The sequence below is a fragment of the Carassius gibelio genome, chromosome B19 (genome assembly GCF_023724105.1).
Source record: "Carassius gibelio isolate Cgi1373 ecotype wild population from Czech Republic chromosome B19, carGib1.2-hapl.c, whole genome shotgun sequence".
NCBI lineage: Eukaryota > Metazoa > Chordata > Actinopteri > Cypriniformes > Cyprinidae > Carassius > Carassius gibelio.
In genome coordinates, this window is record NC_068414.1 from 34,977,021 (window position 1) to 34,994,001 (window position 16,981).

Genomic DNA, 16,981 nt, shown 5'->3' on the forward strand with positions numbered 1-16,981 from the left:
ATTTATTTATTAACGCCTGGCGTTACAGCCCGATCCAATGCTGCTCGAAGCGCTGTTTGCTGCGAGACAGTCAATGTTAGAGCGTAGGGACGGCAGTGAGAGTGTTGGATGTGCATTAGCGGTCCAACAGCACTCTATAGTGGAGGGCACAGTCCCTGGCGAACATGAAGGAAAGCGCATGCGTAAACTCGATGCGTTTCGTTGTGTATAATCCTGAAGCGTATCCACGGCAGGATTTAATTCACCAAGATAAAAATCGGGCCACGTCGCCATTGCGAGAACGTGGCGGCTGTATGAGCAGTCATAAACTGGCCATCTTTGCCAGCCTTTTGTGCCGTCCCTCAAACTCTGAAGGCTGGATTGTGCAGAGTGTCTGAGGGGGGGGGCGCTCAAATGATAGCTCAATCCAATGATGCTCGAGGTGGCTTTGCTGCGAGACAGTCAATGTTAGAGCGTGGGGACTGCAGTGAGAGGGTTGGATGTGCATTAGCAGTCCAACAGCACTCTTCAGTGGAGGGCACAGACCCCATAAAACATAGAAGGAAAATGCATGCGTCAAACTCGCTGTGTTTCGTTGTGTATAATCCTGAAGCGTGTCCACGGCAGGATTTAATCCAACAAGATAAACATAGGGCCACGCCGCTAGCGAGAACGCGGCAGCTGTGTGAGCCGTCATAAACTGGCCATATTCGCCAGTCTCTTGTGGCGTCCCTCAGACTCTGAAGGCTGAATAGTGCAGTGTCTGAGGGGCGCTCAAATAACAGCTCAGTTCAGTGACGCTCGAAGTGCTTGTGCTGCGAGACACTCAATGTTAGAGCGTGGGGGTAAGAACGAGAGGCTTCTCGTAAAGAACCGTAATAAGAGAATAAAATTTTCCGAAATAGACACGACTCGATACGTCTTAGACGAGACTAGGTCGCGGCGGAGTTTGGCGCGATCCGTTCGGCTAGAGAGGTAGTCAAACGGCATCGCTATATAATAGCAGTCCGCCATGTCACTTAATCGTGGCAAAAACCCGCGCCGTTCGTGATATGCGCTGATAAGGCTGCTTCCAGGACCTCGAAACCTCTTGGTGGAGGTCCGTGAGAAGGGTAATTTATCCACCGCGCGAATAGCCACATAATAGCACACTGAGGAAGGGGAAGCGCGTTTCTCCTGTCCGCTCGGAGGGAGAGAACCGTTTATGCCGGTCAGAGCCTACTCTGAGTTCGAAGCTGCGGTAGACAACATAGTATAAAAGCAAAACTGCTCTGATTAACGCGCTCGAGTAGGGAAGAGCGAGCAATAGGAAAAACTCCAGTGCATCACTGTACTCATAGTCAAGCCGCACATATCGCCCCTAACCAACACCTCGTGCGGGGCCTCGGCGACCGCAGAAGCGAACGGTGGGGGTTAGACGCGAGGCGACTGAAGAAATAGACTCCAGAGCGCGGATACTTTTCTTATTTTACCATAGCCATAGGCTATCACAGAGAGAACATGTAGAGAGGCTGCAAACGAATCTCTCATAAGTGCCTCCCTGTGATAAACCCATATACGGCTCTTACCTTTCGTTGACTCATCGCGTCCGCGAAAGAGGAGTTAAACACTGCTCGAAGAATATCGCTGGAGAACGCGAGATGATAGGGCACAGATGATTCGCTATTCCTGAAGGAATGAAATCTGAGCGAAATGGCGCGCTGCACCCAGGTATATCATGCGTGCGCATGCGTAGGGTGGTGCTATGCGCCATTTGGCCAATAGGATTGGCGGGATGGTATAGGGCTTCAGACATTCGTCACACCGGAGGTGTTCCCATACGTGGTGACGTCACCGCAGCATCGAAGTGACCTATGATAGGGAACATACATACATACATACTGAGCCCAGTGATTTAAAGCAGGATAAATGTCAAGCCTATGAGCATGCGACCCCCCCCCCCCCAAGCTACACAGTATTACACCATATTTTAGATTTTAACCATTTAATGAGTGTGCAGTAGTATTTATATAATATGAAATATGCATTATATTATTCCAAAGAAATGGTGGTTAACTTTTCATCGGAGCATTAAAAGTGGTATCCTATTTTAGTGAGCTAGGCTACATGCAAAAAGGCAATATTCTCACATATTAGGCCTATATTTGTCACAAACACATTTTTTATTTATATTTAAAAATTGTTTTAATAAAACAACATGCATTTTTGTCACGCACATACTTCGTTATTCGTTACCTGTCCTTTATTTTGACAGATAACTTTTTGGTAAATACATACATGTCTGTACACTGATTAGGAATTTTTTGCGTGTTTTATAAACTATTTCAATTATTTCAGTAAATCGTGAGGCGCTGTATAATTTAGCTCCAATTATTTAGGCCCAATTATAACAAGAAACAAATAAATTAAACCTGCAAAATTTAGCTAAATCATTGAAACTCGAAAGAGTGGACAGATTAAAAAACTTTAAACTCAAGTTGTCTCATCATAATCAACAAAGTGCACACACATGTAAAATATACATGTCATACAATTTAAGTAAAGAAAAAAAAATTGCAGCCGCATTTAAATGCAGGAGTGTTATCATTCCTTAAAACATGAGACTGCAAGATTTGCGTGGCTCGCTTGAAACTGAGTGCGACACGAAGCATTTATTCTTATTTGTCTACATATTTTTTCTTCATTAAAAATCTAGTCTGGTTTTATTTTGGATAATTGCATTTACAAATTATTTACTTTGTAATGCACATGCAAAATGTGAAACTGCAATCTTATTCGCAGTCTATATAATTTGTATAATTATTTGTACAATAATACTTAACCTGCTTTGAATCTTTATTATTTCATGCAAAAGAGATTTATTAAAACAAGTATATAAGAGTCATGCATCCATTTAATCTTGATCAAGAAAAACGAATCATCAGTGATTTGGAGAGGCATCGGCATTAGATAAATATAAAACGTCAAATAGCCTTCAATTTACAGGTTATAACTGCATCTGTCTCGGATGTAGACTTATGAAGATTTATTTTTTTAATGCGGATTCGCTACTGTAGCCGAAAGGAAACGTGCTTTATTATTATTCATATTCAAGTAGCTATTTGTGAGAAATGTATTAATGTGCATGAATGTCAGGGAGGCGTCTCGCATACATGAGAAATATATCTACAGAAAGCTTGAAATGTCTACTTAAATCGAATCAATTTAAAACTAAATCATTATGTAATTTGTGAAGGTTGCATTTCTCTAAAGGCGCTTCCAATGTGATTATAAACCTGCGATTAGTTGAATAATGACTTAAATGAACTGACTACTTGTAACTAGATTAATTTTACGTGGGGGGCAGACCAATTAAATACCCACTAGACATCTCTGTTAAAGTTTTTAAAGCATTTTTTATAACAAGTTTTTATAAATCCTGCTTTCAGAACGTTCCATAAAGGAAAGATGCCTTAACATTGATTTTTTTCCTCTGAAACATGAAAACGAAAATTGAAATAAAATTGATATTTTATTTATATGTAATGTTGACATGACCTTAACACCTTTATTCTCTTGCATTTATCTTTCCTCAGAGAGACACCATCTCCTGCTTGTTTACACCGTCCTCAGCAAAGACTGGTTCATAAATCTGGTTAACTCTGGCAAACTGCACAAGCTCCAGATGTGAAGGTGAATTCATTGGGTTTTACTGGAATTATATTGACATATTTTTAAGTGTACAATGCTTTTATGGGCCACTGTATTTATTATATTACAACATATTTTTAAACTTGTAATAATTAGTTGTTGTTTTTTATTTATTTATGAATTGACATGTTTAGGCCTCCATATACTACAGAGGAGAGTCGGCTGTGAGGTGGAGAAACATCCAGATGGAGCAGTGATGAATGTGAACGCACTTGACGAGTACGGATACAATGGAGAGGATTTTATTTTCTTTAATTATGACACAATGCAGTGGATTGCTAAAAGTCCAAAGGCAAAAGAAACCAAAATAAAATGGGACGGTGACAGTGATACAAATTTTAAGTATACTTGTGCTACATTCACACGCCACTCAATATTTATCTCCTTTTCCATGCAGTGTGTTTGCAGCAGACATCATTGTGCACCATGATCTTCCACCACCACCACTGTTCATCAACAGGAATCTGTCCTTTCACTGAAGGAATCTAACCTTGGACCATTGAAACAATCTACTTCATAAGTATTTTCATCTGGAATGCTATGGCTACTACTTTACCATTAAAACTTAAAAATATTAAAAGTGTTCTGATTGTAGATGCTTACTGTTGTTTCAACTCTCCCTGTCAATTGGCAGTCCAGCCAGGCTTCTCCAATCATCTTCACCATCTGAACCGTCAAAGTGCATTTCATTTTTCTGTGTTTCTGTGTAAGAGGAACTTTGGTTCTTAACTGCAAAACCAAACATGATATCAATGTGCAACCTTGGCGTTCGGTCGAAGAGGAAATAATAGGGTGCAAACCTGTTGCCTCATTCCTTGTACAATTGTACGCATTCACAACTTTTGCAACTGAATTCTTCCAGTCAGCTTTGGCGGTCTCGGGCAAGGTCCTCAGCATTGCTAGCAAAGTTCTGTTAAATCGCTCGACTTGCCCGTTTCAATGCGGTGATTAGGTGTTGTATGGGAGCCTTTCACACCACTGTACTCTTGCAACTTTGCAAACAGCTTGCTTGTTGTCGAATTCCTTACCTTGATCGTGGTGCAGCTTCGTTGGGAACCCAAACCTCAAAACAAAGTCTCCGAACACTTTTCTTTGCAGCTGTCTTTGCACTCTTGTTTCTACGTGCATGCATATGCTTGAGCGAACCGTGTAAAGTGGTCCATCAAAACTAAAATGTATTCATAACCTCCTTTACGTCTCTAGATGTAAAAAATCAGTGGAGACCAACTCAAATGGATAAGTGGTGGTGATAATCGGGTCAGGGGAAATCGGGTCACCCTGTTTGGACTGCAAACTGCAAACACGAGTGACATAGTGTTCCACTTCCCTTTGCATGTGGTGCCAATAAAATCGATGCTTGATCAAGTTCAGCACTCGTTCTGCCCTTAGATGGCCCATATCTTGATGTAACTACTTATAAACTAACTGGTGATATTTCCTTGGCAGGACCAGCTGATGACGGGTTGCACAACAGACCATGCTCATCCAAGTAAAGTCTGGCTTTTCCCCTCATCAGTCCCCGAGCCTCTTTGCCCTGTCTCCTCTTTATGGACCGTGATTTCGATTTGATACACATCATGGCTGTTCTGATTTCAGGATCATCTTCTTGGGCTTTTCTCAGAACTTCCTTGGGGATCTCTGCAACTGATGTGAGCAGTTCCTCCTCCTGTTCTCCCGACAGCACTGACTTAATGGTACGTGGACATCTATCGATATACATATTCTAGATTTCTCCACAATTACTTTATAAATGTGTTAACTTGTTATCTGTGTTCACTAGCTGCTATTTTATTCGATTATATAAGTATTTGAAATATTTAACTTTATTATGTAATATAAAATATTTTTATAAAGGTAATACTTTGTACATTGAGATTTGCTTTCACTACACAATTACTTAAAAAAAATGAAATATAAGGGTTATTTTCATCTCGTGAATATATTCGATATATTGCGAATATATAATGAGACATCAGCAGTTTCTAAAGAAAATGTACCATGTACATGTACCAAGTGAACGATAGCATAAATAATAAAACCACAATATATTTATATTCCTATTGGGGAACATGCATTTTAGTTGCACTACATTATTGTAGTGGTTATTTTTGTTTGCATTTGATCTGTTTTATTATTGATGTTTGCAATTGTTTACTGCTGCTCAACTTTTCAACTGTTAACTATAAAATGATGAACTGAAATTAAATAATGTATTGCTGTTTGTCATAACTCTACAATGTTTTACAAATGAACTACTATAAACTAAACAAATGATCAAATAAAACACTGAATGGAAATAAAAACTGTTGAATTCAATTTTTTAAATGTATTGTACATTTGCAATGACTTGGTTAGTCAGCTTTACAGCATTATGGAGGGTTGTTGCAACTGTACTCGGGTACTGTTCCAACTGCAGACATGGGTACAGATGGAACAAAAAAAGCTTCTTGTGTTTATGAGCTTATTGTGGCAAATATGACCTACTTGTGGATGTTAAAAATTATTAGTAGACAAGTAAAGGAACTGACATATGAAAAAATAACTTATTTTCTGTCCCTGTTTTTGGTGTGGTAAAGGAAAAAGCAAAAAGTTAACCCCAAACCGTGCCAACACAGACTTTATTATTATTTTTGTTTATCCTACTTACTTTAGCCTCTACAGGCGATCATACCAATAACCTCTAATCTTTACAAGAATATCAAAATCATGGAATGAACAAGTCTGCGTTTATGCATATTAGAGTCCTCTTTTTGATCGTGGGAAATTTCAGTCCCTCCAGGATTTCGCTATTTTGTGAAAGCTGAGTTAATCGCCAAATCAAGCGAACTCCGCAATTTTCACAAAAGATCGCATATTTGCTACAAATTTTCAGCAGAATTTGGGCTTAGAAGCGACGTACAAATGAGAACAATAGAAGCAGTCAGGTCAACAAGAGAACAACAACAGTTTACAAGCATAGCCAGGTTTTTATTTTTTTTTTATAAATGAAAAGACAAGAAAAGGAAAAGTGCTGGTGTTAGTTGGTTAAGTGCTGGCAAAAAAGATGAGTCTTTAGATGTTTCTTGAAAATGAGTAAAGACTCGAATTGAGATTGGGAGGTCATTCCACCAGCTGGACACAGTCCAGGAAAAGGTCCATGAGAGTGATTTTGAACTTCTTTGGGATGGCACCACAAGGCGTCGTTCACTTGCAGAGCGCAAGCTTCTGGAGGGCACATAGGATTTAACCAGTGAGTTTAGGTATGTTGGTGCCAGTGGTCGTCTTGTAGGCAAGCATCAGTACCTTGAATTTGATGTGAGCAGCTACTGGTAGCCAGTTTAACCTGATGAGGAGAGGAGTAACGTGAGCTTTTTTGGCTCATTGAAGACAACCCTCCCTGCTGCATTCTGGATCATTTGCAGAGGCTTGACAGTACATGCAGGAAAAAAAAAGGAGAGCATTACAGTAGTCCAGTCTGGAGAGAACAAGAGCTTGGACAAGAAGTTTAGTGTCTTGCTCTGACAGGAAGGGTCTAATCTTCCTAATGTTGTATAAGGCAAATCTGCAGGACCGGGTTGTTGTAGTAGTGTGGTCTGAGAAGCTTAACTGATGATCCATCAAAACTCCTAGGTTTCTGGCTGTCCTTGAAGGAGTAATGGTTGACGAACCCAGCGTTATAGAGAAGTTGTGATGAAGCAATGGGTTAGCTGGAATCACCAGGAGTTCGGTCCTCGTAAGGTTAAGCTGAAGGTGATGGTCATTCATCCAGCTAGAAATGTCACTCAGACAGGCTGAAATGCAAGCAGCTACCGTCGGGTCATCTGGTTGGAATGAGAAGTAGATTTGGGTGTCATCAGCGTAGCAGTGATATGAAAATCCATGCTTCTGAATGACAGATCCTAATGACGTCATGTAGATGGAGAAGAGAAGTGGTCCAAATACTGAGCCTTGAGGAACCCCAGTAGCAAGGTGTTGTGACTTATAAACATCACCGCTCCAAGACACACTGAAGGATCTGTCAGAGAGGTAGGACTTAACCCACAGGAGTGCAGTTCCAGAGATGCCCATCTTTCTGAGGGTGGACAGGAGAATCTGGTGATTAACAGTGTCAAAAGCAGCGGACAGGTCCAGTAAAATGAGTACCGAGGATTTTGAAGCTGCTCTTGCTAGTCGCAGGGCTTCAGTAACGCGAGAGCAGAGCAGTCTCAGTTGAGTGGCCACTTTTGAAGCCAGATTGGTGGCTGTCCAGGAGGCTGTTCTGTACAAGGAAAATAGAAAACTGGTTGAACACCGCTCGCTCAAGTGTCTTTGCAATGAATGGAAGTTCTCTGATCCAAAAATTGAATAAACAGCCTTGTGTTCTCATCATGACCGATGTACAATAATTCTGTTAAAGCTGATATCAGAACAAACGCCCCTGATGTGGAAACCAGGAAAACATTGTTCAATAAACACAAATCTACAGGGGCAAATTGTGGCAGAAATGCTCTAATGTTTTCGAGGGATTTTAAATGCTTCTGTAATGGAGCGAACCAGACGGGAGACGTGCGGATCCATATGCAAAGCTTTCATTGACAAGACATGGTTAGAAACAGGCATAGATCAGGTGATGGCAAACAGGCGTGTAGAAGGAAAGGCTAGAGCAGACCGAGAAACAAGCAAGGGTCAGTTCACGGCAAACGAAATCCAGCAGGGTGAGACAAGAGGGATAATCCAGGTACAAGCAAGGTCCAGGCAGGGGCAAACAGTATCCAAACAGGGCTAAACAAGAGAGGTAATCCGAGGCAATCATGCAAAGAAGAGAACACAGGGAAACAAGCAAGGCAGGACTAAGAGTAAATTTAAACCTCAAAAAAAGCAGGCTCCGTAGGGTAGCTATCAGCTAACTAGTGATAAGCACATACAATACTCAGCAGCCTGAAGGTGTCTGAGTGAGTGTTTATATAGTGAGTGTAATCAGCATATTCAGCAGTGTGTGTGAGATCAGTGCCTTCAGCTGTGTGTGCAATTAGTGCAATGGGTGATGGGAACTGTAGTCCGGGGTGAAGTGTACAGTGGGTAACTAAACCCCTGGTCAGAGCCTGACTCCACCCACTGGCAATTTTTGAAAAATGCTGAAAAGTGGGCAGAGCACAGCGGAGATAGAGGGGACGAACCTAGGGCGGGGCTGAGTGAGTGCGGCGTGAACCTGAGACCCGCAATGACGGATTGATTGACAGCTGCTGTCAGAGTCGCTAAAATGGAGAGTGACTCTAGTGACGCAAGTAGCTTTGCAACGGAACGTTTATTTGAAGTAGAGGACTTTTCTCCCCCACCTTCACCTGAAGAGGAGGATGTCGAGGTGTCTGTGGACTGAGCCATATCAATTCGAGCTGCTGGCTCAAACTGCGGTCTTAACTCCCGCACCGTGTCGCTTTTCAGCGCGAGCTGTGTGGAGATGCCCATTTCCACCTCCATTGCATTGGAGAAGCAATCCCGTGTAAAATGCAGTTTGCACACTCTAGCTCTAGGGGGGAACTCACTGTCTTCCAGGCTAAGTGCATGCAACCACTGGCGCCTAATTTTAAAGCCTGCTGGAAAACTATGCAGTCCAGCGGTGCTGTCGCAACCAGCAACACTACACCTACGTACCATCCTGACCACTGTACTAAATACAGATAAATCTACGCTAACTTGAAGCTATCCTAACTGATGCAATACTATGCTACTAACTAACTAAGCTTCTAACAATACTAACATTACACTAACAACTATGCTAATTAACTACATAGGCTACACAAAATAATGTAAATAACTATATAATTGCTATGCTAAATAGATGCTATAACAGTCTATCCTCCTGGTCATTTTCAATACTCGCAATTCCAACTCACTGAGTCACTACAGTGATTTTTGACGGAACAAGATGGTTTTATACTGCCAAGGGCGTGGTAGCACGTACCAAGGGGCGTGGTGAGCTGGAAACTGCTTGCGTCACCTGCCACCGCAACTTCCAATAGGAAAAATCAACTGCAGTAGCCACCGTTCAACCTGAAGAGGGCAGCACTCAGACGTTTTTACACCATATATTGTAGAATTAAAACACTTTATACTCAAATGTCAAAAAAGTTACTCGAATCAATGAACAGCACTAATAAAGCCCCATTCTTACAGATCATTAACTAAAACAAGTTGGTTTAGGGTTTAATTACTCTTTAATGCTTTAAGTATTACAGAATTTGAAAGTTATTTTTATTTTGTTATATTTATAAAGTTATTTTGTTCATCCTTCATAGCTTTTCCCCCATGTATAAAACTAAAAGTTTCATAATATAGTAAAGTAAACAATTATTTAAAAATAAAATAAATTAAATTAAATGATCACTAAGCCGGCAGAGAAGTACTTATAGGCCAAGATCTGGGAATCATCTGCCGTGTACTCTGATAAAGGTCTTAGAAGCAGTTTTACATGCATTCTAATAAATGTCTGTTTGACATCTGAAAGGAAACATCTTACAAGCAAGAGACCTGAACCAGGAAGTTGGTCACCATGTGGTGTTTGTCATAGACACGTCTATATGTCTATGAAAATAAAAGTTAGAATATATATATACAAATGAGAACAATAATATATGCTTGCTGCATCTCTACATTAAAAAAGCTATAAAAATAAAAGTTCTAGATTGAGTACACCTTCTCACAGTGTCAGCTTTGTCGTTTCAGGACTGTCTGATGTTAAATTACAAAGTAAGAGCTTTCCAAATCTCAAAAATATGCTGCTGCATTTATAAAAAAAATAAATATATATAAATAAGTTATTGATTTCATTATAGATTGCACTAACCCATTCCACTTCAGATTGAGAGTACACCTTGTTACAGTGTCAGCTGTGTCGTTTCAGGACTTTCCGATGTGGAATTACAAAATATGAGACCCCTAACTTTTATATACAGGTGCATCTCAATATATTAGAATGAAGTGGAAAAATGTATTTCAGTAATTTAACTCAAATTGTTAAACTCGTGTAATAAATAAATTCAATGCACACAGACTGAAGTAGTTTAAGTCTTTGATTCTTTTAATGTGACTATTTAGGCTCACACTTCACAAAAACCCTCCAAATCTCAACAAATTGTCTGTTCGCAGAGTGCTGTATCCAAGCATGTTAACAGAAAGTTGAGTGGAAGGAAAAAGTATGGAAGAAAAAAATGCACAACCAACCAAGAAAACCACAGCCTTATGAGGATTGTCAAGCAATATCATGGAAGTCGTGGCCTAATGGTTAAAGAGTCGGACTCACAATCCAAGGGTTGTGCAGGAATTGTAGGTAGGTGGGGGGAGGTGCACCTACAGTGCTCTCTCCACCCTCAATACCACGACTGAGGTGTCCTTGAGGAAGGTACCGAACCACCAACTGCTCCCCGGGTGCCACAGAATAAATCATCACAATTAGAAGAACCAAAGACTTAAACTATTTCAGTCTGTGTGCAATGAGTTTATTTAATACACGAGTTCCCTTTCATAGGTCACTTCGATGCTGCGGTGATGTCACCTGCTATGGGAACACCTTCGGTGTGACGAATGTCTGAAGCCCTATACCATCCCGCCAATCCTATTGGCCAAATAGCGCTTGGCACCGCCCTATGCATGCGTCGTATACCTGGGTGCCGTGCGCCATTTCGCTCAGATTTCATTCCTTCAGGGAAGCGAATCATCTGTGCCCTAAGAATCATTTCGCGTTCTCCAGCAGTTTCTACGAGCAGTGTTTAACTCCTCTTTCGCGGACGCGATGAGTCAACGAAAGGTAAGAGCCATATAATGGGTTTATCACAGGGAGGCACTCATGAGAGATTCGTTAGCAGCCTCTCTTACATGTTCTCTCTGTGATAGCCTACGGCTATGGTAAAATAAAAAAAGTATCCGCGCTCTGGAGTCTATTTCTTAAGTCGCCTCGCGTCTAACCCCCACCATTCGCTTCTGCGGTCGCCGAGGCCCCGCACGAGGTGTTGGTTAGGGGCGATATGTGCGGCTTGACTATGAATAAAGTGATGCACTGGAGTTTTTCCACTTTTTAACACTCGAGCGTGTTAATCAGAGCAGATTTGCTTTTCTACTATGTTTGTTTAACCGCGGCTTCGAACCAAGAGGTTTCGAGGTCCTGGAAGCAGCCTTAATCAGCGCATATCACGAACGCCGTGGGTTTCGCCACGATTAAGTGACATGGCGGACTGCTATTATACAGCGATGCCGTTTGACTACCTCTCTAGCCGAACGTATTGCGCCGAACTCGGCCGCGGCCTAAGTCTCGTCGAAGGCGTATCGTCGTGTCTAATTCCGGCAAATTTTATTCTCTTTATTGCGGTTCTTAACGAGAAGCCTCTCGTTCTTAACCCCCACGCTCTAACATTGACTGTCTCGCAGCACAGGCACTTTGAGCGTCATTGAACTGAGCTGTCATTTGAGCGCCCCCTCAGACACTGCACTATTCAGCCTTCAGAGTCTGAGGGACGCCACAAGAGACTGGCGAATATGGCCTGTTTATGACGGCTCACACAGCTGCCGCGTTCTCGCTAGCGGCGTGGCCCGATGTTTATCTTGTTAAATTAAATCCTGCCGTGGACACGCTTCAGGATTATACACAACGAAACGCAGCGAGTTTGACGCATACGCTTTCCTTCAATGTTTGCCAGGGTCTGTACCCTCCACTAGAGAGTGCTGTTGGACTGCTAATGCACATCCAACCCTCTCACTGCAGTCCCCATGCTCTAACATTGACTGTCTCGCAGGAAAGGCACCTCGAGCATCATTGGATTGAGCTATCATTTGAGCGCCCCCTCAGACACTCTGCACAATCCAGCCTTCAGAGTTTGAGGACGGCACAAGAGGCTGGCAAATATGGCCAGTTTATGATGGCTCATGCAGCTGCCGCGTTCTTGCTAGCGGCGTGGCCGATGTTTATCTTGTTGGATTAAATCCTGCCGTGGACACGCTTCAGGATTTACACAACGAAATGCAGCGAGTTTTACGCATGCACTTCCTTCATTTTTGCCAGGGACTGTGCCCTCCACTATAGAGTGCTGTTGGACCACTAATGCACATCCAACACTCTCACTGCCGTCCCTACGCTCGAACACACAGCTGAGCTGCCACGTTCTCGCTAGCGGCGTGGCCCGATTTTTATCTTGTTGGATTAAATCCTGCCATGGATACGCTTCAGGATTATACACAACGAAATGCAGCGAGATTTACGCATGCGCTTTCCTTCATGTTTGCCAGGGACTGTGCCCTCCACTATAGAGTGCTGTTGGACCGCTAATGCACATCCAACACTCTCACTGCCGTCCCTACGCTCTAACATTGACTGTCTCGCAGCAAACAGCGCTTTGAGCAGCATTGGATCGGGCTGTAACGGCAAACGTAAGAAGAAAAAATCCCTCAAACACTCTGCGCAATCCAGCTTTCAGAATTCGAGGGGCGAATCAAGGGTCCTACACAGACGACCCGTTTATGATGGCTCGCACAGTCGCCGCTTTTCGTTAGTGGCAGAGCCCAATGTTCAATTCGTTGGTCTAATTCCTGCCGTGGACACGTTTCAGGATTATACACAACGGGACGCAATGGCTCTTATGCATACACTTCCCCTGTGCACGAATGCCGCAGGCTTTTCATGCACGGGCATTTAATGTGTACGACAGCGTTGCAGAAAGCGGAAATTTTTAGACCGCTAGGATTGTTTCGGGCTGTGTGGAACGCTTGCCCGGCATTTCTCAATGGGTGTTACGCACAATTTGTCACAGATACACCATTCAGTTTTTAAGAGGCCCGCCTCCTTTCCGCAGAATTCTTTCCACGGTGGTAAACCGATGTCAACTCTGCTGAGCAAAGGGGCTATAGAAGATGTACACCCCTCTCAGATGGAGGCAGGGTTTTACAGCCGTTATTTTGTTAAAAAAAAAAAAAAAGACGGCGGATTGAGACCCCGTACTTCTCAAAATGCATGGATGCAGCTCTGGCCCCGTTGCGTCTCCAGGGCATCCGTGTTTGAACCACTTAGACGATTGGCAGGTTTTAGCGCAATCGCAGACTCAAGCACACTCTCTTCGGGTTCTTGTGCTGAATCACTTAAAGAGCCTGGTTTACACACAAATTTCCAGAGAAGCATTTTAATCTCCTCTCAACGGATAACCTTTCTGGGAATAGAATTGGACTCTCGCGCGGTGACAGCAAAGCTTTCTCTCCCGTGCGCTCAGTCGATTGCGTCATGCGTGCGGCGCTTCAAAGTGGGTCGCACAGAGACAGCGAGATTGTGCCTCAGACTTTTAGGTCTAATCGCAGCGGCATTCCCCGTAATTTGTCTTTTCAGTGGTGGGCGAAAAGATGAAATATTTCACCCCGTTGTCTTCCGCATCGGACGATTTCGGTGAAACAGAGTTGTGTGATGTCATTAAAACTATGGATGCCAACCTAATTTCTCCTCGGGGTTCGGCTGGGGATTTGTGCTTTCCCAGAGACCGTCACGACGGATGCGTCTTTGACCGGTTGGAGAGCTGTTTGTCAAGGGCGACCAGCCCAAGGAGTGTGGACAGCGGCACAACGCAGTTGGCATATAAACAGGTTGGAATTACTGGCAGTTTTTCTGGCTCTCCAGTATTTCGCAAATCTGCTGATCGGCCGTCATGTGCTGCTCAGATCGGACAACACAGCGGTTGTGTCAAACCTGAATCATCAGGAAGGATTACGCTCTCGCCCCCTGTGCATGCTGGCGAGACATGTTCTTCTTTGGTCTCAGAACAAATTTCTGTCGATCCGAGCTGTTCATGTCCCCGGACGTTTGAACTTCGGAGCGGATATGCTATCCAAACAGGCTCTGAAACAATTACACCCCCAAACAGTGAATCTCTTATGGCAGATTTTCGGAGAAAAGAGAGTGGATTTATTCGCGTCGAGCATGCCTACGCATTAATAATAATAATAATAATAATAATAATAATAATAATAATTACTTACATTTATATAGCGCTTTTCTAGACACCCAAAGCGCTTACATAGTCAGGGGGTATCTCCTCATCCACCACCAGTGTGAAGCATCCACCTGGATGATGCGACGGCAGCCATATTGCGCCAGAACGCCGACCACACACCAGCTTACTGGTGGAGAGGAGACCGAGTGATGAAGCCATCAGCAGATATGGGGACTGTTAGGAGGCCATGATGGTCAGAGGCCAATGGGTGAAATTGAGCCAGGATGCCGAGGTCACACCTCTACTCTTTTCGAAAGACATCCTGGGATTTTTAATGACCACAGAGAGTCAGGACCTCGGTTTAACGTCTCATCCGAAGGACGGTGCTTGTTGACAGTATAGTGTCCCCATCACTACACTGGGGCACTAGGACCCACACAGACCACAGGGTGAGCACCCCCTGCTGGCCTCACTAGCACCTCTTCCAGCACCAACCTAGTTTTCTCAGGAGGTCTCCCATCCAGGAGAGTCCCAAGCATTGCCCACTATGCTTCTCACTATGCCCCCCATCGCCCCTGGGCGTGGATGCGTTAGCTCACAGTTGGCCCAGGATCAGTCTGTATGCTTTTTCCCCAACTCATTTGTTCCCTCATTTGTTATCCTAAACACGGCTGGACAGAGTGGAACAGCTGCTGCTGGTGGCTCCGCGATGGCACACGCAGTCGTGGTTTGCGGATCTGATCAGTCTGCTAGCGGGCTCTCCATGGAGTTTCCCCTCAGACAGGATTTATTATCACAAGCACAGGGACTGATTTGGCACCCGAGGCCAGATCTGTGGAAACTGTGGGTGTGGCCTCTGAGCGGAGTGAGTTAGTATGTCCCGGTCTTTCTGTTGAAACCATTGAGACTATACTGAATTCTAGAGCAGCTTCTACGAGACGCTTATATGCTTTCAAGTGGGGACTGTTTACGACCTGGTGTGAAAATCGTAATGTGGATCCAGTTTACTGCCCAGTGGCTTCAGTGCTGGAGTTCCTTCAGGATCGTTTTTCGAATAGAGTGACGCCAGTCACTCTAAGGTTTACGTGGCAGCTATTTCAGCTTACCACAAATATATAGACGGTACCTCAGTGGGCCGTCATCCACTGGTTTCTCGTTTCATACAGGGTGCGTGACGGCTGAGGCCTTTCCGCCCGTGCGAGTTCCTTCATGGGATTTATCCATTGTGTTGCAGGGTTATTAGGGCATCTGTTGAGCCCTTGGAAACTGTACCGGATAAAATCCTGACTCTGAAGACATTTCTTCTTATGGCTTTATCCTCCCTCAAGAGAGTTGGGGATTTACAGGCTCTCTCTGTCTCACCCTCGTGCATGGAATTTGCACCGGGATCTGTGAAGGTGTTGTTGGAACCGAGGCCTAATTTGAGTTTTGTACTTTCACTTCTCTATGTTTAAAAAGGGTGGGTGACAGTGAAGAGGTTAAAAACAATGCAGTTCAAACCCATCACTGCTTTAATGTTTAATTCAAGCCTAGTGTATGTTGATAACATAATAAAATTTGATGTGAATGACTCACATTTCTGCAATAATACTATAATTACAGTTACTATAGTACTACATATTATAAAGTAAATCTGATGTATGTAAATATTATTAGTGTTAATAAGCTTGAGTGAACTGACCTGTCTTAGAGACGGATCTGAATTATTCAAGAAAGAGATAAAGATATTAATTGGAGTACTCTCAGGCAGTTTGACTAAATTTAATGTTGACATGACAGGAAATATCTTAAAAGCAGGAGACCTGAACCAGGAAGTTGGTCACCATGTGGTTTTTGTCATAGACATATCTATGGTGTTTGCTACACTTGTTCGGTGCAGATTCTTCTAAACTTTAAATGGATTTGATGTTCTCTCTCATTGTACTGTTTGTGTACATCGGGCTACGCTGCGTTTATTCCACTTTCCACTAACCCATTCCACTTCAGATTGAGAGTACACCTTGTTACAGTGTCAGCTGTGTCGTTTCAGGACTTTCCGATGTGCAATTACAAAATATGAGACCCCTAACTTTAATATACAGGTGCATCTCAATATATTAGAATGATGTGGAAAAATGTATTTCAGTAATTTAACTCAAATTGTTAAACTCGTGTAATAAATAAATTCAATGCACACAGACTGAAGTAGTTTAAGTCTTTGATTCTTTTAATGTGACTATTTTGGCTCACATTTCACAAAAACCCTCCAAATCTCAACAAATTTGAATAAAGTGACATGGCCAATCAGCTAAACAACTCAAAACACCAACTCAGTTCACTCAAGATTATTAACACTAATAATATTTACATACCTCAGATGTATTTTATAATATGTAGTACTATTGTAACTGTTA

The 16,981-nt window shown here is 42.9% G+C and overlaps 1 protein-coding gene across 7 annotated transcripts in view; it reads left to right on the plus strand.

Annotated features, from left to right (window-relative positions):
* LOC127978683 (zinc-alpha-2-glycoprotein-like) overlaps positions 1-16,981 on the plus strand; it is a 111,101-nt gene that overhangs the window by 22,264 nt on the left and 71,856 nt on the right. For 2 of the 7 annotated variants that reach the window (XR_008158593.1, XR_008158592.1), the window contains exons 7-10: positions 3,555-3,651; positions 3,804-3,888; positions 4,067-5,158; positions 5,266-5,363. The exons of 2 other annotated variants lie outside the window; for them this stretch is intronic. Coding sequence is in view for 1 of the 5 variants with exons in the window: in XM_052583542.1 (XP_052439502.1) it covers positions 16,485-16,495 (11 nt within the window). In the remaining 4 variants the exon portion in view is untranslated. Of the gene's footprint in view, positions 1-3,554; positions 3,652-3,803; positions 3,889-4,066; positions 5,364-16,439; positions 16,496-16,981 lie in introns of those variants that run through there. 3 more of the 7 variants (XR_008158591.1, XR_008158590.1, XM_052583542.1) reach the window with 2 other exon arrangements.